The sequence below is a fragment of the Natrix helvetica genome (assembly GCF_964273705.1).
Source record: "Natrix helvetica genome assembly, chromosome: 13".
NCBI classification, from domain to species: Eukaryota; Metazoa; Chordata; class Lepidosauria; order Squamata; family Natricidae; genus Natrix; species Natrix helvetica.
In genome coordinates, this window is record NC_138557.1 from 10,473,591 (window position 1) to 10,499,032 (window position 25,442).

Below are 25,442 nucleotides of genomic sequence, written 5' to 3' on the forward strand. Positions count from 1 at the left end.
AAAACTAAGAAAGTGCCAAGCCAGCTGATTGAAATAGGTGAGTCTTTAACTTTTGACGGAAGGAACGGAGGTCAGTGGTAGTTCGAATATCAGGGGGGAGGTCGTTCCAGAGGGTTGGGCCCATCACAGAGAAGGACCTACTCCTAGGTGTCGCCCGCTGGCATTGCCTAGCGGACGGCACCAGGAGGAGCCCCTCCCTGTGTGAGCGGATATGTTTTCCACCTTGAGTTATATATATGACTAGCTGATATCCCAGTGTTGCCGGGTATTTAATCCTGTATCAGACAGGAAAAGGCCTGATTTTGTTGAAAATGTCCAGACCAAACGTAATTTCTAATGTTGGATTTTCCCCCTTACCAGAGGGAGCCTCCTTGTGGAGTGCTATGAAGCCGTTACCATGGCAAGTCCACTGCGCTGTACAGTAAAAGCCATTTTGCAGCACAACAGGCTGTATCTTAACAGAAAACACAGCCCGAGGGGCTGAAGGGGTCTCTTACCCCCGCAGTATTTGTTTCCTGAGAGTAAGTCATCTGTGTACCAAGTTTGGTTGAGATTGCTCAAGGCACTCCAGAGCTATACTGGAACACACACACAAATGAAGCAAACTAATGATCTTCTGCAAACTCCACTCCCCTTTCGTTCCTCTTTTATTTTCTCTGGGAGGGGCCATTCATCGTCCACCTGTGGCCTTACTTCCAAGTTGACCCCTGTTCTTTAGCTGTTTTCTTCATCTGGCAACTCTGCGCATGCGCACGCCGGGAACAGGCTCCAGCTGTTCATCTGCCTCCCTGATGTCTGACTCTGAAGGCAGTTGATAACTGTCAGACAGCCCTGGCCCCCTCTCTGCCTCTGACACAGAGCCCTCGTCAGAGCCTTCCCCAGACTCCAGGACTGGCCCATGTTCCTCCCCAACCTCCTCACTGTTCGAATCTGCTGCCAGTTCTGCTGGCCACTGGTGGGTCACAACACATGTTCCCTTCTTGCAAAGACTGCAACTCAGACAAATGAAGAGCAAAGAGTAGGATAATCAAGGAACTACCAACATTGACAGGGAAACCACTGGTATCTCTATAGAGGACAAAGCCCTCTCCCTTCTAGCACTGATGATGTTACCTAGTTGGGTTATGAAGCGTCTGCAAGAAAATAACCAAATCTCAGAGAGCACCAAGGACTCCACCGAATGCCTTGAAGTTACTCATGGTGTTCTTGAGTCCTCTCTTCTATTCTGCTAGAGAAGTACCGAAAGTAAGAAGGCGTCTTAGTACTTACTGTGTACTCTGCACCCGTTGTGAGATCATTCCAGATATCCCAAGTTAGCAAAGGGGAGACAGAGAAAGAGACAAAGCTAAGGTTGGAGAGAAGGAAGAATGATCCATTACACATTTTCTGGACAACTAAAGCAGAGGTGGGCTGCTGCTGGTACGGACCGATTCACCCATACCGGTAGTTCTGACCCCCGGCTGCCCCCTCCCCTCCCCCTGGTGCTATCCTATCCTATATATCTCACTCTCTGGCTCGCTCACCACGCCCATGCAGCCGAGATGATTTCCGTGCCTCGCCTGCTCTACTCACCGTGGCTGCCCAAGAAGGTGTTCTGGAAGCCGCGTGCATGAAGCCTCCGTGTGTTTGAAGCTGCGCACAAACGCGGAAACTGCACATGCTCACATTTTTGGTTTTGCACTAGGCAAACCAGTTGTTACATTATGGAAAGCCCGTCTCTGAACTAAAACCACTCATTTTGTAACCCGGGGTAGCCATGATGGTGTTTTAGTAAATTTAAAAGCTGTAAAAGCAATCCGATTGTGCTCAAATCTAGCAGGAAAATCCAATAACTGCTAAATCAAAGGCCAAGGGAGTAGCTTGCCATACATCTAAGATCTCAAAAGACTTGGTAAGTGACCTTTTAAGGGTGGTAAAGGTTGGTAAAGATTCCCCTCGCACATAAGTGCTGATCATTCCTGACTCTAGGGGGCAGTACTCATCTCCATTTCTAAGCCAAAGAGCCAGCCCTGTCCGAAGACGTCTCCGTGGTCATATGGCTGGCATGACTCAATGCCAAAGGCGCACAGAACGCTGTTCTCTTCCCACCAAAGGTGGTCCCTATTTTTCTACTTGCATTTCTTACATGCTTTCAAACTGCTAGGTTGGCAGAAACTGAGACAAGTAATGGGAGCTCACTCCGTTACGCGGCACTAGGGATTCGAACCGCCGAACTGCCGACCTTTCTGATCGATAAGCTTAGCATCTTAGCCACTGAGGCACCGCGTCCCATTTAAGGAAATTTGCAAAGGATCAAAATATTGAATTCACTCAACACTTTCACTCTAGACAGACCTTTTTGCAGAATTTTTAAAGAAAAAATATGGACTGTCCAAGAGTTTCTGTTAACCCTGGGAGGTAGTTGAAACAAGCAGCACAACCAGGGGTATATTCAGCCCTCGACTTACCACAGTCCAATTTTGTGACCATCCAAAGTTACAACGGCCCGGAAAAAAAATGACTTAGGACCAGTTTTCACAGTCATGATTTTTTGAAGCATCCCCAGGGTCGAAATTCAGAACCCTTGGCAACTGACTCATATTTATGACGGTTTCAGTGTCCCGGGGTCACGTGATCCCCTTTTGCGACCTTCTAACCTGGATGCCAGATTCACTTAACAACCGTGTGACTAATTTAATGACCGCTGTGATTTAAGTGTGGCAAGAAAAGTAAAATGGAGGAAAACTCAACAAAGGTCGTACTCAGCGATAGAAATCTTGGGCTCAATTGTTGAGGACTGCCTGCCGTAAGTCTATCTCTCTTGTAAGGTTGTAAGACTGAAAGTAATTTTCCCCCTGTTTTCCTTTCATTCCCCAGAAAATCAGGGAGGATCCCATCTGAAGTACAGATGCCAGATTAACCCTTTTTTCTTTTTGTGGGCTGAGAAAGCTGTTTAGACGCCAGTTATCCAGTTTGTGGCTTTCTCTCTGTTCTGACCCAGGCTTCCCGAGAGCATGAAGCAAACTCCTTGTCCTGGCAAAAACCCTTTTGTTAATTGACTGTGAATTCTGCTCACTCCCATCCAGCAAAGTCTTTCGAGGGAGGATTTACAGTCACAGACCTTATCTGGCTTGGAGAGCCGCCAACCGATATCTGCAGAACTTGGCAAGGAGAGTCACGAACCAATTAAGCGAAGTAATTGTTTCCTGCAAACTCCACTCCCCTTTCGCTCCTCTTTTATTTCCTCTGGGAGGGGCCATTCATGGTCCACCTGTGGCTTTACTCCCAAGTCAACCCCTGTTCTTTAGCTGTTCCCTTCGTCTGGCAACTCTGCGCATGCACACACTGGGAACAGGCTCCAGCTGTTCTTCTGCCTCACTGATGCCTGACTCTGAAGGCAGCTGATAACTGGCATATGGCTCTGGCCCCCTCTCTGCCTCCAACACAGACCCCTCATCAGAGCCTTCCCCAGACTCCAGGACTGACCCATGTTCCTCCCCCACCTCCTCGCTGTCCGAATCTGCTGCCAGCTCCACTGTCTGCCAAGGTCATTCTTACACACCGTTAGGATTTTCTCCTTACCTGTGATGGTATATGGATAATAGTTCCAGGCTTTCTCGGTGATATAGAAGATTCGTGGTGTTACTGCCCGGGCCCAGCTAGGCAATTTGCTGCAGAAGAACAGAACAGAAGGCTAAATGGAAATCAAATCTCAAATTGAAGTCAATGTCCAAGTCTCCAAGTTAATTAAGATATGTCCCAAATTAACCCAAATTCGCTCTGTAGCAGGGATGTCAAATGCAAGGCTTGCGGGCCAGAACCAGCCCATGGGGCCGTCCTGGAAACACGAAGGACCAGCCTGTCATGCCTTTGCCAATGAAAATGGAGCTTGTTGGCAGAGAGTTGCAGGAGGCTGTCGCAACCCAAAACGGAGCTCTGGAACCCATTTTTGCTGGCAGACGGCCCGGGCCACTAAATGCGCCCCTGACATGAGTGATGTCGAGCTGGCCATGCCCACCCTGGCCACACCTCCCCACCGACCCCAAGGTCAAACACAACCCTGATGCGGCCCTCAATGAAATGAAGTTTGACCCTCCTGCTCTATAGTAATATCATATTTAATATATTAAATATTAAAATAAAAAATTAAAACACGCAAGGAATTATGCAGCTGAGGCTGGTACCCATGATCTCTAGACTGGAGAGGACCATTATGTTAACAGAGATCAGATGCCTTCAAAGCCCACAAGAGAAGAATCTGTTGGGTTGGGGAGAGGAAAATGCCTAAAAATTAAACTCCAAAGCAGGAAACAGGAATGGATAATCTTCTGTGGGTCTATGGCTTCATTCTTGCCTAGAAACAGTTCAGAGAAGAACAAACTCTATGTTGAAGGATTTATGGATTAAGATGGATGAAGGAAGAGTGCTCATCTCTAATGATCTAACTGCCAGAGCCCACTGTAACAACATTGCCAAAACGGCATTTAAGAGTGGTTAACCTAATCTTGCATAGCTTCTTCTCTGGTAATATTGTACTGCTAATCAGAGCATACAAAACCTTTGCTAGACCAATTCTCAAATACAGCTCATCTGTCTGGAACCCACACTGCATATCAGACATTAATACAATTGAGCGAGTCCAGAGTTATTTCACGAGAAGAGCCTCCACTCCTCTGCTCGCAACAGAATCCCTTATGCCACCAGGCTTGAAATTTTGAGCTTGGACAACTTAGAACTATGTTGCCTTCGGTCTGACCTAAGAGTAGTACACAAAGTTACCTGCTACAATGTCCTACCTGTTAATGACTACTTCAGCTTCAACCACAACAATACACAAGCATACAATAGATCCAAACTCAACGTAAACTGCTCTAAACTCGATTGCAAAAAATACGACTTCAGCAACAGAGTGGTCAACGCCTGGAATGCTCTACCTGACTCTGTGGTTTCATCCACAAAACCCCATAATTTTAACCTTAGCCTGTCTACTGTTGACCTCACCACATCCCTAAGAGGTCTATAAGGTGCATGCATAAGCGCACCAACGTACCTACCGTCCTTGTCATAATGTTCCCTTTTTTTAATTATTTTTTTAATTGTTTTAATTAGACGGATAACACACACACAAAACACTCTTCAATACGTCTTCCAGCTAGCATGTCGATTGGTTACATTTAAATTCCGTGCATTACTACAATCATTCTTTATACTTCATTCAAATTGAGTTGTGCATTTTAAATCAAAGAATATACCAACATTCTCCTTTAACTACATTTGTTTGAAAGTACTTTTATCCAGAATCATTCGTATTTATATTATTCAATGAATAAACATTTTAACACCGACCACGATCTATAAGAGCTACCACATTCTGCTTATTTATCGCCTAGGATTCCTATTTCTTTCCTCCATCCACCTATACCATTTATCCCATATCTGATAGAATTCTGATTCTTCTTTTCCCTGGATTTCTTTAGTTAGTTTGTCCAGTTCGGCACCTTTCTTATTATTTCCTCTTCACTTGGAGTTCCCTTTTATTCGTATCCATTTCATGTATTCACAATCATGTTTATACTTCTATGTGTTATCTGATACATGCTGGACGAAATAAATAAAATAAATAATTAAATAAGGTTAATGTTGATGGGGTTGTTTCATCTAAAGGAGAAAGAGCTAAGGCCAGACATGACAGTCTTCCAACGCATGAAGGAACGTCACAGGGGGGGGAAAGTATGGATTTATTCTCCACAAGGCCTGAGAGAAAGAGAAGAATCAGTAGGTGGACATTTTACAGAGGAAGACCAAAATTGGGAACAGGAAGAAATTTCACGGGGATGAGAAATCAGAAGCCACAGAACAAGCCTGTCTCCTGTATTCACAGGGGATTTGTCACTGAAAATCATCAAGCAAAGGATGGGCAGCAATTTATGTGGAATGGTCTGAAGATTCCTGAAAATCATCAAGCAAAGGATGGGCAGCAATTTATGTGGAATGGTCTGAAGATTCCTGCCGTGGGCCGAAGGTTGGAAGAGAAGACTTTCAGGATCCTTCCAATCCTATGATCCTAAGCCATGACCACCACCTTCTACCAGGTGAGCCAGTTTATGAAGAAGAGGACAAGAGTCTCAACAAGCAAGGTTTACAGACAAGTCAAGAAGATGGACAAAATGTTGACGAACAATGTAAATTAGACCGCCAACTCGGTTTTATTCCGCTTTTATTTTTGCAGCTCCTGGGGGAGCAAATAGAAATAGCAATAGCACTTTGACTTATATACCGCTTCATGGTGCTTTACACCCCCTCTCTAAGCGGTTTACAGAGTCAGCATATTCCCCCCGCAATCTGGGTCCTCGTTTTACTCCCCTTGGAAGGATGGAAGGCCGAGTCAACCTTGAGCCAGTCAGGCAGTCAGCAGAGTTAGCCTGCAATACTGCATTCGAAGGAAGGAAGGAAGGAAGGAAGGAAGGAAGGAAGGAAGGAAGGAAGGAAGGGAAGGAAGGGCAATAGCAGTAGCACTTAGACTTATAAACCACTTCACAGTACTTTACAGTCCTCGCTAAGCAGTTTACAGAATCAGCCTCTTGCCCCCAACAATCTGGGTCCTCATTTTACAGACCTTGGAAGGATGGAAGGCTGAGTCAACCTTGAGCCTGGTGAGATTCGAACTGCCAAACTGCAGGCAGCTGGCAGTCAGCAGCTGTAGCCTGCAGTACTGCACTCTAACCACTGTCCCACTGCGGCTCTAAATGTACTGAATGAGAGCAACCCAGATTTTCCTATTTCTGCCCCTCCCGAACCCCCGAAGTATAAAATAGATGATCTAAGCCTCTGATATTTCAGTGCATTCTCACAGTCGGTTAGAAGAAACATATCAGCAGATTTCACTGTTAGAAATAAAACAGATGAACAGAAACAGCCTGTTCTCCTCAAAAGAGTGGGGGCTGCCACATGGGTTAAGAAGGCAATGCCATGCAAGATGATTTGAGGGTCTTCATTTTCATATACAGGACTGGTGTCTGAACCACAGCAGTCATTGACATTCTTGGATTCTTCATTTCTGCACCTTTCAATAAATACTATACATAGTTTATGACCTTCACCTAAAGGGTTCATTCCTGCATAGAGGCTGTTGGACATCTCATCAGCTTAAGACACTTATTTTGGGGAACGTCTCTTCCTATTGAGACCCACCAGCAGAGCTGGTAGCAGAGTCGGACAGTGAGGCGGTTGGGGAGGAACATGGGCCAGTTCTGGAGTCTGGGGAAGACTCAAATGAGGGCTCTGCATCAGAGGCAGAGAGGGGGCCAGAGCTGTATGCCAGTTATCAGCTGCTTTTGGAGCTAGACAGCAATGAGGCAGAGGAACAGCTGGAGCCTGTTCCCAGTGTGCGCATACGCACAGCTGCCAGAAGAAAAGAACAGCTAAGAAATCAGGGTCGGCTTGGGATTAAGGCCACAGGTGGACGGTGAATGGCCCCTCCCATAGGAAATAGAAGAGCGAAAGGGGAGTGGGCTTTTGTAGAAAACAATTCATTCCTTCATTCATTTGTTTCTTTCAGGACTGTAAAGATCTGTCCATGAATCTCAGAGACTCTGTACCCAGTCTTTCCTTGCACATTGGAAAATATTTACATGGCAGCTTTCCAAGATAGATAAGGTCTGTGGTCACAAATATTCCTTTGAAAGACTGTTTGCCAGGCCTTTGTTAAAGGTGAATGAGAGGAATTCACATTCGTTTAATAAAAGGGGTTTTGTTGGGACCAGGATTCGGCTTCATGCTTTTGGGGGAAGCCTAGATCAGAACAAACACCAAGTGGCTGAAGTTCTCCCCTGGCAGCTGTCACATCGAAGCCCCCCGTTTCAGAAAGGTTCTTCTTTGCCATGGTGTCACCTGCCAGCTGGAATGTGCAGGGAGAAATGATCTCCGATTCCCTATCCCTCAATTATTCTTGTTCGGTTTTGTCCTCTATAAATAGAATTCCCTTAGGAGAAGAGTCGTGAGAACACAGTCTAAAAATATAACTGTTTCCCCACATGGACAGCTCTAGTGATGGCCAACTGGTTTTGATCGGTATTGCAAAGAGACAGATCCATGCTGGTGGGGCGTGAGTGAGTAACCGGGGGCTTCTATTCCAGGTCATCAAATAAATCCAGCTCAACAATGGGAAGCCAAGTTTAAGCCAGCTGGGAAAGAAACGCTTGGAGCTTCAGCTCAAATGCAATTGCAAGGTAAAATCTGCTTCTATCGGTGTAAGCTGGGAGGAGAGGACAAAGGTAAACAGAGGGAGACTGACAGGCTAATCCTAAATTCAATTGCAGGTCGGAGAGACTGCATTTAAATGGATTTAGCCCGATTGAACCTCGCAGGCATTGTGCATTTGGAAGCGGGAGGGAGGTAATACGAGATGACAGGGGTGGCTATTGAAAAAGAGGATGAGAATAAATCAAAACCTTTATAAGAGGGATGCCCAGCTTGGTCCAAGGTTGGCTGCTGAGCCCTGCTTCCTATGAGTGGTGTGGATTCAGGGTCACCTAAGGATAACCATCAGAGCCCTGTGTTACAAGATGCTCCAAAGGGGGTGAGGAAGGAGGGGTGACTATCCCTTCAGGCAATAGCTATGGTCAACGGGTTAAGGTTTCTCCTCCCCATTCAGGCAAGGCACTCTTCTTCATTCATGGGCAGGGCTTGGCTTTCTTTAGGAGCAGCACCCAAGGAAGGAACCACAAAGCATCAGGACCTCCAGAAGACACAACATGGAGGGAGAAGGACCCTCCACTCATTTCCTAAGAACAAGAAAGCTTCAGGGCATCTAAAAGACACAGAACACAGAAGGAGGTTACGATTCTCCACTCATTCCCTTAGAATAACAAAGCATCAGGACTTCTAGAAGACACAGCATAGAAAGAGGTTAAAGAGAAGATTCTCCATTCATTTCTTAAGAACAAGGAGGTTAAGATCCTATGTGCATTTTCTAAGATCACCAAAGATTCAAGATGTCTAAAGGACAGATCATGGAAATAAGTTGAGGAGAAGACCCTCCATTCATTTCTTAAGAACAACAATGCCTCATGACTTCTAGAAGACCTACAGTAATACGGAAGGAGGTTAAGGAGAAGACCCTCCACTCATTCACTAAGAACAACAAAGCATCAGGACTTCTAGAAGACACAACATGGAAGAAGGTTAAGATTCTCCATTCATTTTCTAAGAACATCAAAGATGTCCTGTCTAAAAGACAGAACATGGAAGAAAGTTGAGAAGACCCTCCACCCATTCCCTAAGAACAAGAAAGCCTCAGGGCATCTGGAAGACACAAGACAGAAGGAGGTTAAGATTCTCCACTTATTCCCTAAGAAGAACAAAGCATCAGGACTTCTGGAAGACACAACATGGAAGGAGAAGAACCCTCCACTCATTCCCCAAGAACAACAATGCATCAGGACTTCTAGAAGACACAACATGGAAGGGGGTTAAGATCCTCCACTCATTTCCTAGGAACATCAAAGATGTCCTGCTAAAAGACAGAACATCGAAGGAAGTTGAGAAGACCCTCCATTCATTTCCTAAGAACAACAATGCAACAGGACTTCTAGAAGACCTACAGTAATGCGGAAAGGGGTTAGAGAGAAGACCCTTTGCTCATTGCTGAAAGAGCGAGCTGCAAGAGGAACTGTCGATCAACAGCTGTGAGCCCAAACTTCTCCAACTTGATATCCTGCAGTTGTGCGGGCAAAGATACCATCAAGTTAACTGCAGGATGATGGGAGCTATCACCCAACACTTCTGCATGGTGCTGAGTTTGAAAAGGATACTAGCAGCAGTGATCAGAATCAGAAGCTGATAAAGAAGCTATCCTGAGACCTCCCATCACGAATAACTTTTCCTTTATACACACACACATTTACTTTTTATTTTATTTTTTATATAAACAATCCATTTTTTATTAAACAGTGTGTCGTCTGGGTACAAACACTTTGTGCCAACATTTAAAGTTTACAATCATATTCATTATTTACTATATTCTTAATTTCCAATATCTTAAATGTCTAATTCTATAACAATCCTCATTATGGTTTACTTAACTCTATTACCGTGTTTCCCTGAAAATAAGACAGGGTCTTGACCCCCAAAATAAGCGCTTGGCCTTATTTTCTGGGAGGTCTTATTATTTTTGAGATGCAGGAGGCACCGAGCGTGGTCACCTCCTGGCTGCTGCTGTGTTGCAATATATTTTCAGGGAGGGATTATTTTCAGGGGAGGGCTCATTTTAGCGTGTGCACTCAAAAGACCGATTGGGCTTATTATTCAGGGAGGTCTTATTTTGGGGAAAACAGGGTAATTTTATTAACTGTTAATACATTTTCTATACTTTGCACAACTTCTTTTATTATTAATTCTTATGTCTATTCTCTAACCACCGGTAAAAAGATTCCCAAATTGCATAATATTCAGTGTCTTCTTTCTCTTTGATAGCCAGTGTCAATCTATTCATTTCTGCACATTCTAGTATTTTCCTAATCACATTCTCTGAAAAGTCCCTTTTCTCCCACGGTGGTTGTCAGATACAGGCTCACTCATAATGACAAGAGGTCCCCACCGTTGAGTTAGCGAGGCTCTTCAGTCTGACCTAAAAAGATCCCTCTCCCCAGATCAAAGAAAGCAGGCTGATCTTGACCCAGCCAGTGTCGTCAACTTCATTGAGTCAATTTCCTCAAACAACCTTTCCTGGAAAGTAAAACATGATTGATCTAGGGCCTGTGGGCAGAAAGAGAGAGGAAGAAGGCTGGGAACTGAGCAGTTGAAAGTATAAATGAGAGCCCAGAGGGAATAATTTTTCTTCCCTTATCTGCAGAGAATGTTTAGTACTCTCAAGGATGACGGCCCATTTCCTTCAGAAGGTTCAACCAAGGCTGGCTAAAGGGGGAGGAAGAGCAGATAGCTACAACCATATTTTATCAATAAATCAAGAGATTTGGCTGCATCTATAGTGCTCTATAAGGTAACAAGGGTCAAAGGAGGAAATTAAACAATTGAGACTCTAGAAAGAGTGCAGAGAAGAGCAACAAAGAGGATTAGGGGACTGGAGGCTAAAGCATATGAAGAACACTTTGAGGAACTGAGTATGTCTAGTTTAATGAAAAGAAAGACTAGGGGAGACAGGATAAAAGTGTTCTAATATCTCAGGGGCTGCCACAAAGAAGAGGGAGTCAAGCTAGTCTCCAAAGCATCTGAGGGCATGATAAGAGGCAATGGGTGGAAACTTACCAAGCAGAGAAGCAACTTAGAACTAAGGAGAAACTTCCTGACAGTTAGAACAATTAATCAGTGGAACAACTTGCCTCCAGAAGTTGTGAATGCCCCAACACTGGAAGTTTTTAAGAAGAGATTGAACAACCATTTGTCTGAATGGCATAGGATCTCCTGCTTGAGCCCCTTTTTATTTTGCCTGATTATTTGTCCCCATTCTATATAGTGAGGGAACTTCTCTAGGTTCCCAGCAAGAGAACTTTCCTAGAAGATGCTGAAGACAAAACCAGGGATTTTCCCCCACCTCCCCAGTGACTAACATGAGTCCCTGAAAGGAGGATGATAAGGCAGCGTATGTAAAAGTGGTTCTGTGTTTTATCAGGATGTCGTGTTCCCATCTCCAAAACGAAGGGTTCCTTCAGGGTGGTGGGAATGGTAGAACAACTTTCCATCCTTCTAAATCAGGGGTCAGCAGCCTTAAACAGTCAAAGAGCCACAAAGGTCGTAACTGGAAGCCCCCCATGCAATTCTGGAGCCCACCAGAAGTCCGGTTCCCCTACAATAGAGTCTCCTCCTAGTGTGGCACCTTTTTTTCCTCTGCTAACTGGAAGTCCAGGTCCCCTATGATCGAGTCTCCCCCTAGTGTGGCACCTTTTTTTCCTCTACTAACCGGAAGTCCGGGTCCCCTACGATAGAGTCTCCTTCTAGTGTGGCACATTTTTCCCCTCTGCTAACCGGAAGTCCAGGTCCCCTATGATAGAGTCTCCTCCTAGTGTGGCACCTTTTTTTCCTCTGCTAACCAGAAGTCCAGTTCCCCTACGATAGAGTCTCCTTCTAGTGTGGCACCTTTTTTTCCTCTGCTAACTGGAAGTCCAGGTCCCCTACGATAGAGTCTCCTTCTAGTGTGGCACCTTTTTCCCCTCTGCTAACCGGAAGTCCAGGTCCCCTATGATAGAGTCTCCTCTTGTGTGGTGCCCTTTTTCGTCTACCTGTCCTAACCGAAAGCCCTATCAATTTTGGAGCTGACTGGAAAACCCGCCCCTCGCCATAACGTCTCCTCCTGGCATACCATGCCCCCCCCCAAACTGGAAGCTCCTCTCCAAATTGTGGCGCCAACTGGTGACAGGGAGCCGCAGCAGAGGGATGAAAGAGCCATATGCAGCTCCAGAGCCACAGGTTGCTGACTCCTGTTCTAGTCAGTCAGCATAAAACATTCAGTCCTTGGTTTACCCTGGATATGATTTCTGGTTTGTTCTTGATTAAGCATGGGTCTTTTGGGTATTGCTCAAGCCAAAACAAGCCCACGTTCACCCTTCTTAGAACAGCAACTTGCTGTTCTTCTCCTGTGGCTAGATATAATATCACATCCATGCCCACTGGGCAAATCAAAAGGAAATACCAGCGGGAGATAATAGATTTGAAACGATGGCATTCGGCCAAACCACCGTGCTCTCTTCCCCAAAATGCAAAGAGCAGAATGGATTGACATCAAAGGTAAGGAAAGAGCTGGATTACAAATGAAGCTTCCCTCTGTTATTAAAAGACTTGGGCAGCCCCAAAGGTGGGGCTCTCAACAGGATCCAGACCCTTTCATCTCTGCTAGGGGCAGAGAAAAACAGCCCCAGAGTACCCATCACGTGGTGTGGCTAGAAAAATAACAGGAGGAATTTTAGACATAGCCAACCAACAGATGTTATAGGACGGGAGATTGTTGGTAATTTATTTCATAGGCAACAGCTGGTTCCAAGCGTGGAAATTCCCAGCAAGAAGAAATTCTAAGCATTGTGAAATATTTTGCCTTAATCTTACTAATAAAAGGGGCTAGAAGTTCTGATGTTGTCAGGCTCATCCCAAGAATGACATGGAACAAGGGTGTCAAACTCACGGCCCATGGGCTGATGCGTCACTCGCTGGCCATGCCCAGGCCCGGTTTAGTGAGGGGATAAAGGTCACAATAGGTAATGTGATGAGGCCGTGACGACACGAGTTTGACACCCCTGACATAGAACAATCCAGTCAAAGTTCGGTTCTCTATTTGCTTACGGACAATAGACAGAATCTTGCCAGATTAAGCCCATAGTACCCTCACCCTAATAGATATATTCTAGGAGATTCTAGGGAGTGACTGTCCTAAATCTCTTCTTGAATCAGAATAGAGCTGGAAGGGACCTTAGAGATCTTCTAGTCCAGCCCCCTGCTCAAGCAGGAGGTCCTATACCATTTCAGACAAGTGACTGTCCAATGTCTTCTTAAAAACCTCCAGTGATGAAAGACCCATAACTTCTGAAGGTAAGCTATTCCACCAGTTAACTGTCCTCACCAAGGGTGTTAAACTGGCAGCCTGCAGGCTGGATGCATCACCCACAGGTCACAGCCACCCCAGCTCCACAAATGGGGGAAATGTTGTCACATGACAGCAAGGGGACATGGTGAGTTTAACACCCATGGTCCTCACTGTTAGGAAGTTTCTCCTTAATTCCAGGTTCCTTTGCTCCTTGATTAGTTTCCATCCATTGTTTCAAGTGTTTTGGAGAATAGCTTGACTCCCTCTTCTTTCTCTGGTCCAGCTCTGGAATGTGCTTCCCCGCCTCCCTCCTTGGAAAGAGTTCCCTCCCTGTTGGGAAACTATTCCTACCCTGTAGTCCATTAAACCACCTTCCCCTTTGTAGATATATTCCATCACGTCTTTCCTCCTTCCAAGATTCTGTATCTTAGCCCTAACTCTTGGGTGAAAACTGTTTCCTTGACAGTGTTCTCTGCTTTCCGTCAGCTGCCACCTTATGCTTGCTTGTACTTCACTGCTATGTGGTGACAGAGTTCCATGAACGGTGGGAAGGGGAAATGGAGGAGGAGGGAATGCTTGGGAAAATGAAAGTATGTGCTGTATCTCCTCGAGATGCTGCCTCAAGGTCACCCAGCTGGGAGAAGGAGGAAGATGCATACCAACCTGCATGCAGACTGACCGTGTGGAAACATCTTGCATGAACTTGATTGGTTACAAAGGGGCAATGGTCAGTGAGGGGCAGTTAAAGAGGGGAAAGTAGAACATAGCAATTTGGGCATGCAATTCTCAGTTCTGACTTTTCATTGCTGCAATACACTTCACTCGTAATAAAACTATACGTTTCTCAACAAATGGAGCCAAGGATCATTTCTACTTAGGGGTTTAAGTTGTCTGACACCCCCAAAAACAACTTGCCATGATTCCAAATAATGAACCCAAGCAAATCCGAGACCAGAATCCTCCACAAAGAACTTCTTTATTGGGCACATCATATAGGCACCATCAAGTGTAAAACCAACTCTAACTATTCCCTACGGTTTCAGTATAATTAAAATAGTAAAAGATCCCCTCCCCAAGGGTCACCGGTCACATTGTCCAATTGTGGTAATTGGACAACATACCAGGGTACAACCAATTATCTCCAAATCTTAGATGACCTGCAATGTAAATGATTCTGCTACTGCTAATGATCCTATTTATTAAATTGTCTTCCCAACATGAAAAGGGGAGAGACGGTATTAAATTTCTTAGAAAGACCACAAGAGATGAGATTTTGAGTGCACAAAGGGGGCAAGCTTTGAAATACCAAGATAGAGAAATAACCATTCTGAAACAGATCCCTAAGAAAGTGAGAGAGAAAAGAAAAAATTATTGGCAATTAGCGAAGAAACTTTACCAGAAGGGGGTGTGGTTCAGATGGTTGATGCCTGAAGGCATGCTAATATTCTGGGAGGACACAAGAGTTAAAATCAACACAACCACAGAGGCTCAGGCCTTTATGGAAAAAAATAAAGCACTCCTAGATAAACCTGATGATTTTACAACAGATCTACAGGACACGGGAGGGGCCGGAGCCCTGCTGGCGGGGGGAGAAGGGGCAATACCAAGAAAACTCAGATCACAAAAATGAGCAAGAAAATCTGCTTGATATAAATTGATTGAAATTATTATCTGAATTTACATGCTGACAAAATATTGCTATTTAATATTGAATTTTATGTTTAAATAAATACCATGAGTACGGGGGGAGGGGACACCTCCTACATATTGTAACTGCCAAAATTTGTAACCCATTCCACTACCCCTTTCCTTTTTATCCTCTTAAAAACCAATAAAACTTTGTTTAAAAAAAAGGGGGGGAGAGACGGTCTGGATGATGATTTTCACGAATCCCACCTAGCACAGCCACAGGTCCAAGATCTCTGGCACCAAGGACCTCCCCTCCCTGACCCTCCAAGCATCTCCTGAAACAATTTGCCCATTCTGCAAAATGGGGCAGATTTCAATACAATAATACAATACAATACAATAGTAGAGTTGGAAGGGACCTTGGAGGTCTTCTAGTCCAACCCCCTGCCTAGGCAGGAAACCCTATTTCAACCGGAAGCGGTTGATCCTTGAGAGCTGCAAGGCAGAGAGCTGGTAGGAAGGGAAGGAGAAATGGATGGTTGGTGGAATATTATATTAGGCTGAGTTCCTGCAAAACCCAGCCTGGAGCAATTGTCAGATTTCGTGACAGGTTAATTGGAAAGCGGAGAACAAATGGATATTGGAGGGAAGCAAAACAGCGCGGTGGAGGTGGAGAAGAAGAATGATGCTTAGTAGCAGGGATTCAGTCTTGGGAGAAAGTCTACATAGCATGAATTAAGGTGCGGGCATTAAGCAACCTGCAATCCCAGGGCTGCTTATTGTCACTTTCTCACAACAACAACTACTATTATTTTCTTTTGCAAATGATAGTAGCCTTTCCTAAGGTCAATTCCACCATTGTTAAGGGTGAAATACAAGAGCGTTAACTTGAAGGAGGATTGGTGGAGTTGAAACAAAGGCAGGTAGCAATTGGCTACAGGAAAAGAAGTAGGAAAAGGGAAGGAGGGAGGAGGGAGGGAGGGAGAGGAAGAAGGGGAAAGGGAAGAGGAGGTGGAGGAGGGATAGGAGGAAGGGAGTGAAAGGGAAGGAAAGGAGGAAGGGGGAGAGGAAGAAGGAAAGAGAAAAGAAATGGAAAGGAAAGAGAAAGGAAGGAGGAATGGGGAAAGGAGGGAGGGAGTGAAAGGGAAAAGGAAGGAAGAAAGAGGAGAGTAAGAAGGAAAGAGAAAGGGAAGGGAAAGGGAAGAAAAAGGAAGAAGAGAAGGGAAGGGGGAAGATGAAAAGGAGGAAGGGAGTGAAAGGGAAAAGAAAAAGGAAGGAGAAAAAGAGAAAGGGGAAAGGAAAGGGAGAAGGGAAAGAGGAAAAGGAAAAAGGAGGAGGAATGAAAAGGGGAAGGGGAAAAGGAATAAGGAAAGAAAGGATCAACTATAATGGAAAGGAAACAGATTGAATGTGAAGGTAGGGAAAAATCTTGCCCATCAACGTCATACAGTCATTCCTCCTTAACTCACTGCTTTCCCTACACCCTACAATGTGTTGCGTTACTCCGTAAACAGAATACACTTAGTACACCTTCTTGCCCTCCGAGGGATACATTAAGAAACTCCTGACCTGCCTTGCAGGGCAATTGCAAGATGCCCCTTTAGCGAAGTTGCCCACAAGAGAGAAGAAGAAGAGAAGCAGGAAACCAGCCCTTGAAATGTCACTGGAGCTTCCTCACCTGGACAGGTGGACCCTCTTCTCCGTGAACTGGCCCGGGCCATGGACGGGGTCTTCGTGAGGCTCATTTTTCACCACTTCCACCCCTTCTCCTCTGTCGCTCTCCTGATGGCTGTGCTTACTGATGGTGTAAAGCTGCCCAACTCGGTACTGTTGAGGAAAGAAGACCAAGAGGAGAGTCATCTGAAAGGAGTTTGGGCAAAGGGGTGTGGGAGGAGAACAGACTGGCCCCTTCCTGGGACACTCATGTATCCGTTTAAAATATTTCTATAAAACTCCAGGACAAGGATTTGGTTTCTCCATAACAGCATTATAATGATCACAATTTTAAAGCAAACAAAAACAATATTTACTCTCTCCTGCACTTCTGAAGCAAGGAGTACAAGAAAAACTCTTCAGAATTCAAAAGAAAGCAGTGAATATAGATAGATAGATAGATAGATAGATAGATAGATAGATAGATAGATAGATAGATGATAGATAGATAGATAGATAATCTATCTATCTATCTATCTATCTATCTATCTATCTATCTATCTATCATCTATCTATCTATCTATCTATCTATCTATCTATCTATCTATCATCTATCTATCTATCTATCATCTATCTATTATCTATCATCTATCTATCTATCTATCTATCTATCTATCTATCTATCTATCTATCTACTATCCACCCATCCACCCATCCACCCATCCACCCATCCACCCATCCACCCATCCACCCATCCACCCATCTATCTATCTATCTATCTATCTATCTATCTATCTATCTATCTATCTATCTATCTATCTATCTATCTATCTATCTATCTATCTATCTATCATCTATCTATCTATCTATCTATCTATCTATCTATCATCAATGGCCGTGTGTGTGTGTGTGTGTGTGTGTGTGTGTGTGTGTGTGTGTGTGAGCATAACTCTGGAATGCCTTGAGCAATTTCAACCAAACTTGGTACATGGATGACTTACCCTCTGGAAAAAAATGCTGTGGGGGTCAGACACCCCTAACCCCCCCCCCTCGGGATGTGTGTTCAGTTAAGATACAGCCTGTTGTGCCTTCAAATGGCTTCTATTGTGCTGCCTTCAAATGGCTTCTACTGTACAGAGCAGGGGAGTTGTCATGGTAATGGCTTCACAGTACTCCACAAGGGGGCTCCCTCTGGTAAGGGGGAAAACCCAACATTAGAATTTATGTTTGTTTTTGAGGACAAATTTATGGATTAGGATAAATAAATACCCATGTCATTCACCCATTTCAGCACAAATCAGAATTTTCCTAATTACTTTTTTACTCTTCTTCAAAGTCCAACGGTTGCTCCATAGAGTATCTCCTCTTCTTCAAAGTCCAACTGTTGCTCCATAGAGTATCTCCTCTTCTTCAAAGTCCAACTGTTGCTCCATAGAGTATCTCCTCTTCTTCAACGTCCAACTGTTGCTCCATAGAGTATCTCTTCTTCTTCAAAGTCCAACTGTTGCTTCTTCAAAGTCCAACTGTTGCTCCATAGAGTATCTCATCTTCTTCAAAGTCCAACTGTTGCTCCATAGAGTATCTCCTCTTCTTCAAAGTCCAACTGTTACTCCATAGAGTTTCTCCTCTTCTTCAAAGTCCAACTATTGCTTCTTCAAAGTCCAACTGTTGCTTCCATAGAGTATCTTCTCTTCTTCAAAGTCCAACTGTTGCTCCATAGAGTATCTCCTCTTCCTCAAAGTCCAACTGTTGCTTCTTCAAAGTCCAACTGTTGCGTCCATAGAGTATCACAGGGAGTATCCCTGTTTTCAGGAGTCTCTTCTTGGTAAGTATAGACCTATGGATGCTTCTTCCTGAAGGCAAGGCCCATGTTTAGTTTTTGTTATGTAAAAAGAGACTTTTCCTCCAAAGCCCTCCGGCAAAGGGAATTGTTTCCCCAGAGTAAACACCAGCCACACCAGAAATCTATCAGCTATCTTGCTGCAACCCGTGCTCCTGTTTGCCGAGCTCCAACCAACAGCGACAGCTGTGTTGAAATGAGCTACTTTTAGCCTGGCACACAGCTAAGAGGAGCTGAATGCCGCCTGCCTCTCAAGCCAGCTACAGGGGGGAGGTTGGCTCAAGATGCGCTTTGGCTCCAGAAGCTGCTCACTTGCAGTGTTGTCCAAAGTTTGAAAGATGTAGAGGTGCAGCAGGAAATCCATGACGGTGAACTAAAGTCTACTCAGCTCTCGTGATGAATTCAAGCTCCAGTTGAAAGAACCATTCCCAGGGCAGACATCTTGGTTAAGGTCCCATCTCCAATCATTTAGGAATTAAGGCTTGGGGGTTACAGCCCCAAGAATCCTCGTAGGGACTAAAAACGGTAAAAGGAAAGGTTTTCTCTGGCCAGTCGTATCTGTCTCATGTCTGACCATCTTAAATCTAAGATTTACAAGACAACCATCTGCCCTGTTGCACTGTATGGCACTGAATGCGGAGGCAACAACAACAGGGAACGAAAGCTCTCTCCATGCCATGGAAACGCAAAGGCTCTGTTGAATATCGGGCACCTTCCTTCTTGACCACAGCACAAATGACCCCATTCGACAACATTTTGGTGTGGCACTAATTATAGAGAATATGAGAGAAGGACGACTCTTCTGTATGGACATGTCCAAGAGCAGCAACTTCCACCATGGCTAAGACTGCCTACCAACCTGAAGTCCTTGCGGGCGCCCAAAACAGAGATGGCAAGACACCATCAAAAGGTATGGAACAGTGGTGGGTTCCTGCCGGATCGCACCGCATCGGGCGCTCCCTTTCGGCGCTGAACCCGGAAGTACGTTCTGGCCCCACCCCTGGTGACGGGACGACGCTTGCCTGCGCTCCACCAGCTCGGCTGGGACCGGAGACGTTTCTCTGCTCAGCAATGTCTTCAGTGGAGTGGTGGCAGCCTGGCAGGCTGAGCCTGCGTCCCTTTCAGGCGCTCCGCTCCGCTGAGGAAACATCTCCGGTCCCAGCCGAGCTGGTGGAGCGCAGGCAAGCGTCGTCCCGTCGCCAGGGGCGGGGCAAGAACGTACTTCCGGGTTCAGCGCCGAAAGGGAGCACGCGATCCGGTGCGATCTGGCAGGAATCCACCACTGGTATGGAAGCTGTGGGCCTGTGCCCTGGAGATGCAGCTGACTGTACAAAGTGGTGTTCAATGATCCAAAAAGCAGACCAAGCTCTTGTGGGAATACACTAGGAAGAAGAAGAAGAAGAAGAAGAAGAAGAAGAAGAAGAAGAAGAAGAAGAAGAAGAAGAAGAAGAAGAAGAGGAGGAGGAGGAGGAGGAGGAGGAGGAGGAGGAGGAGGAGGAGGAGGAGGAGGAGGAGGAGGAGGAGGAGGGGAAGGAGGAAGAGGAACAAGAAGAGGAAGAAGAAGAGGAAGAAGAAGAAGAGGAAGAAGAAGAAGAGGATGAAGAGGAAGAAGAAGAAGAGGAAGAAGAGGAAGAGGAAGAGGAAGTAGGAGGAGGAGGAGGAAGAAGAGGAGGAAGAGGAAGAAGAAGAGTCTGACTCTAGCAAGCACTGCTCATCTCCATTTCATAGCCAAAACAACCAGCATTGTCCAAAGGTGCTTCCATGGTCATGTGGCTGGCATGAATCTATGCCGAGGTTCCAGGAATGCTGTTATCCTCCCACCGAAGTGGTACCTGTTTATCTAGTTGCCTTTGCATGTATTCGAAATTCTAGATGGGCAGGAGCTAGGACAGGAACAGGAGCTTCTGCAGCACTTGGGTCTTGAACCTGGGCGATCAGTCTTCAAGCTGACAAGCTCAGCCATCTTTAACTGCTGAGCCATCACAACCCCTTTCATGGGCATCCTGCAATGTTCTAACAGGATCTCTGTCCATCCACCAACAAGTGAAGGGAAGGATTTTGTCACAGGAGAGAACATGGTTGGAGGTGAGATGGGAACATCTTTCCCCTTAGACTCTCCAATCTTCACATTCAAGTGATCTCAGATAAGAGCAAGAAAACAGATGAAGGTTAATGAAGGAGAGAGAGGTAGTTTGGTCTAGTGGTGAAGGCACCAGGCTAGAAAGCAGGAGCTGGAGAGTTTTATTCCCACTTTAGGCATAAAAGCAGGCAGAGTGACTTTAGGCCAATTTCCAGGAGACAGTGAGTTCTAATCCTGCCTTAACTTACATCGTAAATTGTGGTCACGTGATTACCACGTGCTGCAAATAGCCATAAATGTGAGCTGGTTGCCAAGCACCCAAAATGCAGTCATGTGACAATGGTGGGGATGGGGGAGTCACCAGAACTTTGGACCTGAGTTGTAAGTAACTTTGGGGGAGACTGTCATAACTTTGAATGGTCACTAAACAACCAGTCACAGGTCAAGGACTACTTTATCATCATGATCATCTTTTAACCATCCCATAATCCCTTGCAGGGTGGAGTCTGGTCCACTGAATGGAGCCAGCAGAGCGTTGAATGGCCCAATGCCCTTCCTGTTGCCAATGCGGAGTTTTGTTCAGCAGATTTATGCTCACTGTGCCCAGAGGGAAATACAAGAGCTACTTTATCCTTTCAGCAAATCATTACAAGGAAGAACAAAAATTACAGCACTCCCAAAAATCAGGCTGGGAAGGAAAAAGGGAACGCTGAAAGAAGCACCTTTTCTTTTTAAGGAAAAACACTCCCGAAAACAAGACAAGCGCTGAATGGTGTTTGACGCTGCTGCGATTCTGGCACATTCAGTATCTGTGAAAATCCTGCTTGGTGTTTTGCCAAAGTCAGGCAATCTTTGCGTTACCCGAAGTTCACCGAGAAAAATAGAAATTCTGCTGGGCTCTCTCTTCTCCCTTGGAAAAGCCAACCTCACTTAAACCCCACAACGTGGCGTTTTGTGCTTGGTAAATAATGTCGGAAGGTGGCTCAGTGGTTAAGACGCTGAGCTGGTCGATCAGAAAGTTCGGCGGTTCGAATCCCTAGCGCCACACGACAGAGTGAGCTCCCGTGACTTGTCCCAGCTTCTGCCAACCCAGCTAAGCAGGTAAAAAAATGCAAGTAGAAAAATAGGAACCACCTTTGGTGGGAAGGGAGCAGCGCTCCGTACGCCTTCGGCGTTTAGTCCTGCCGGCCACATGACCACGGAGACATCTTCCGACAACGCTGGCTCTTCAGCTTTGAAACGGAGATGAGCACCGCCCCCTACAGTCGGGAACGATTAGCACACATCGTGCGAGGGGAACCTTTCCCTTTAAATAATATCAGAGAGGAGGAAAGGGGGCAGGCAGGGACAATACTCCCATAGAGTCATCATTTGATTGTTCTCTTGATATCTCTTGTCATCCTGCTAATTACCGAAGACGTATGATCTGCTCTTCAGAGGAATTGTCAAGCTTTCTTTGAAGAAAAAGAAAAGAAACCCATTCCAATGGCGCCTGTTTAATCAGCAGCCTTCCTCCTCTGGAGCAGGCTTGGGGTACAATTTGTTGACAAAGGATCACGGGCATCTGAAGAGGTTCAAATGATGACATGCACCCCACCCCACAGCAAGTGACAGCAGTTGTGCCAGGTGTCCTGACATGACCTATCAGTTGGGATGACGTCAACACATGGCCATAGATATTCAATGTTGCTCCCTTAAAATTAGTAAAGCATTAAGAAAGAATCCTAGTAATTCTAGACAAAGTAATTTAGCCGTGGAGACGTTGAGACTCTAGAAAGAGTGCAGAGAAAAACAACAAAGATGATTAGGGGACTGGAGGCTGAAACATATGAAGAACGGTTGCTGGAAATTGTGTATGTCTATTTTAATGAAAAGAAGGACTAGGGGAGACATGATAGCAGTCTTCCAATATCTCGGGGGTTGCCACAAAGAAGAGGGAGTCAAACTATTCTCCAAAGCACCTGAAGGCAGAACAAGAAGCAATGGGTGGAAACTAATCAAGGAAAGAAACAATTTAGAACTAAGGAGGAATTTCCTCAAGGCACACTGTTCCATTGGTTAATTGTTCTGTCAGGAAATTTCTCCTTAGTTCTAAGTTGCTTCTCTCCTTAGTTAGTTTTCACCCATTGTTTCTAGTCCTGCCTTCTGGTGCTTTGGAGAATAGCTTGACTCCCTCTTCTTTGCGGCAGCCACTGAGATATTGGAAGATTAGTATCATGTCTCCCCTAGTCCATCTTTTAATTAAACTAGACATACCCAATTCCAGCAACCGTTCTTCATACGTTTTAACCTCCAGTCTCCTAATCATCTTTGTTGCTCTTCTCTGCCCTCTTTCTAGAGTCTCCACATCTTTTTTTTTACATCACAACAACCAAAAGTGGACTCAAATGGCATTCCAAGTGCGATCTTACCAAGGCCTTATGAAGTGGTACTAACACTTCACCTGATCTTGATTCTATCCTTAAATCACTCGCAACTTTCCAAAGATAATATAAGCAATCCCATCCTGCAAGAGCTGATGAAGGAAACTGAACTTCTAGCCTTTTGTACCGAAACATTCGCAATCTTTCTCTAAAGTGCAAATGTGTCACTATCTTTTTTTTTCTTCTTCTGCTAGTAACACCAGGGCTGCTACTCCTGGGGAGTCCCTCCCAGCACAATTTAACTTAAACATTGAGTCAGGAAACTGAAGACAAAGAAGAATGTGTCAGGAATCAAAAAGTCACGTTTTACGAAGCAGCGCCCGCGAACACTGCTGTTGAGTCTAGGCCGGTAGCATAAAATTCCAGCATTGCCCTATTACATCAGATCCTGAAGAGGAAACTCAAAGACTTTGGCCACCTAAGGAGAAGGAAGGGCTCCCTGGAGAAGATCCTCATGCTGGGAACAATGGAGGGCAAAAGAAGAAGGGGACGGCAGAGAATTAGGTGGCTGGATGGAGTCACCTTGGACTGCAAAGCGATCCAACCGGTCAGTCTTAGAGGAGATCAACCCTGACTGCTCTTTAGAAGGCCAGATCCTGAAGAGGAAACTCAAAGACTTTGGCCACCTAAGGAGAAGGAAGGACTCCCTAGAGAAGAGCCTCATGCTGGGAACGATTGAGGGCAAAAGAAGAAGGGGACAGCAGAGAATGAGGTGGCTGGATGGAGTCACCTTGGACTGCAAAGCGATCCAACGGGTCAGTCCTAGAGGAGATCATCCCTGACTGCTCTTTAGAAGGCCAGATCCTGAAGAGGAAACTCAAAGACTTTGGCCACCTAATGAGAAGGAAGGACTCCCTGGAGAAGAGCCTCAGATGGAAAAGAATCAAGCGGTGATCCAACCTGGAACTAAAAAGAAATTTCCTGATAGTGAGAACAATTCACCAGTGGAACAGAAGTTGCCTCCAGAAGCTGTAGGTGCTCATGACTGGAGGCTTTTAAGAAGAGATTGGATAGTCACTAGGTTATGTCTAGTCCAGTGAAAAGAAGGACTAGGGGAGACATGATAGCAGTCTTCCAATATCTCAGGGGTTGCCACAAAGAAGAGGGAGCGAAGCTATTCTCCAAAGCACCTGAGGGCAGGACAAGAAGCGATGGGTGGAAACTAATCAAGGAGAGAAGCAACTTAGAACTGAGGAGAAATTTCCTGACAGTGATAAAAATTAACCAATGGAACAGCCTGCCTTCAGGAAATTTCTCCTTAGTTCTAGATGGATCTCTCTTGGATGAGAAGAGAGACAAGGAGCAATGGGTGGAAACTAATCAAGCAGAGAAGCAACCTAGAACTGAGGAGAAACATCCTGACAGTGGGAACAATTCACCAGTGGAACAGCTTGCTTCCAGAAATTGTGGGCGCTCCTTCACTGGAGGTTTTCAAGAAGAGACTGGACAACCACTTGTCTGGAATGCTACACAGGAGTGTTTCTCAACCTTGGCAACTTGAAGATGTCCGGACTTCAACTCCCAGAATTCCCCAGCCAGGTGGCTGGGGAATTCTGGGAGTTGAAGTCCGGACATCTTCAAGTTGCCAAGGTTGAGAAACACTGCTATGCAGTCTTCTGCTTGAGCAGGGGGTTGGACTAGAAAACCTCCAAGGTCCCTTTTAACTCTGTTTTAAATCCATTACCAGGTTAAACATATTTCTGATGCCCTGTGGGCTCTGAATGGTCGCAGGTGTCTAGGCAGGCAAGCACCCAAGTCTCTCACGCACATGCAAATCATATGAACCTGTTGCTAAGCCTATCAGAACGCAATGTGCCCAGGGGCCAGTGTTTTTCCGCAAAATACCCCACGTTGTTCAGGACAAGCTGTTCACCACTTCTGCGACACATTCGTCTTTTGGGGAGCCACAGGGGAACCGAGAGCTTGTCTGTGATTAAGGCTTGTTTCCTAACAAGAGCTGTTACAGCTCATAATATTTGCACCTGCTTTTGCTACAGGCCATATTTCAACCTTGGGGGGGGGGGGGAAATGACAGAATAACAGAGTTGGAAGGGACCTTGGAGGTCTTCTAATCCAGCGGTCACCAACTGGGGAGACAATTTTGGTGGTCGGCAGAAAAATTGTTTGCATTTTTGATATTGCACTAAATCAGGGGGTACTCAAACTATGGACCCCTGGCCCCTTCTGTGCCTCCTACACAGAGCCCTCGTCCGAGCCTTTCCCAGACTCCAGGCCTGGCCCATGTTCCTCCCCAACTTCCTCACTGTCCGAATCTGCTGGTCATTGGCAGGACACACAACACTCCAT

At 45.5% G+C, this 25,442-nt stretch overlaps 1 protein-coding gene across 1 annotated transcript in view; it reads right to left on the minus strand.

Moving 5' to 3' along the window:
* LOC309398860 (cytoplasmic phosphatidylinositol transfer protein 1-like) overlaps positions 1 to 25,442 on the minus strand; it is a 57,544-nt gene that overhangs the window by 19,506 nt on the left and 12,596 nt on the right. Inside the window, exons 3-4 of the mRNA XM_081966116.1 lie at positions 16,818 to 16,966; positions 3,542 to 3,650 (exon numbers count right to left, since the gene is read on the minus strand). Coding sequence (XP_081822242.1) covers positions 3,542 to 3,650; positions 16,818 to 16,966 — 258 coding nt within the window. The remainder of the gene's footprint in view (positions 1 to 3,541; positions 3,651 to 16,817; positions 16,967 to 25,442) is intronic.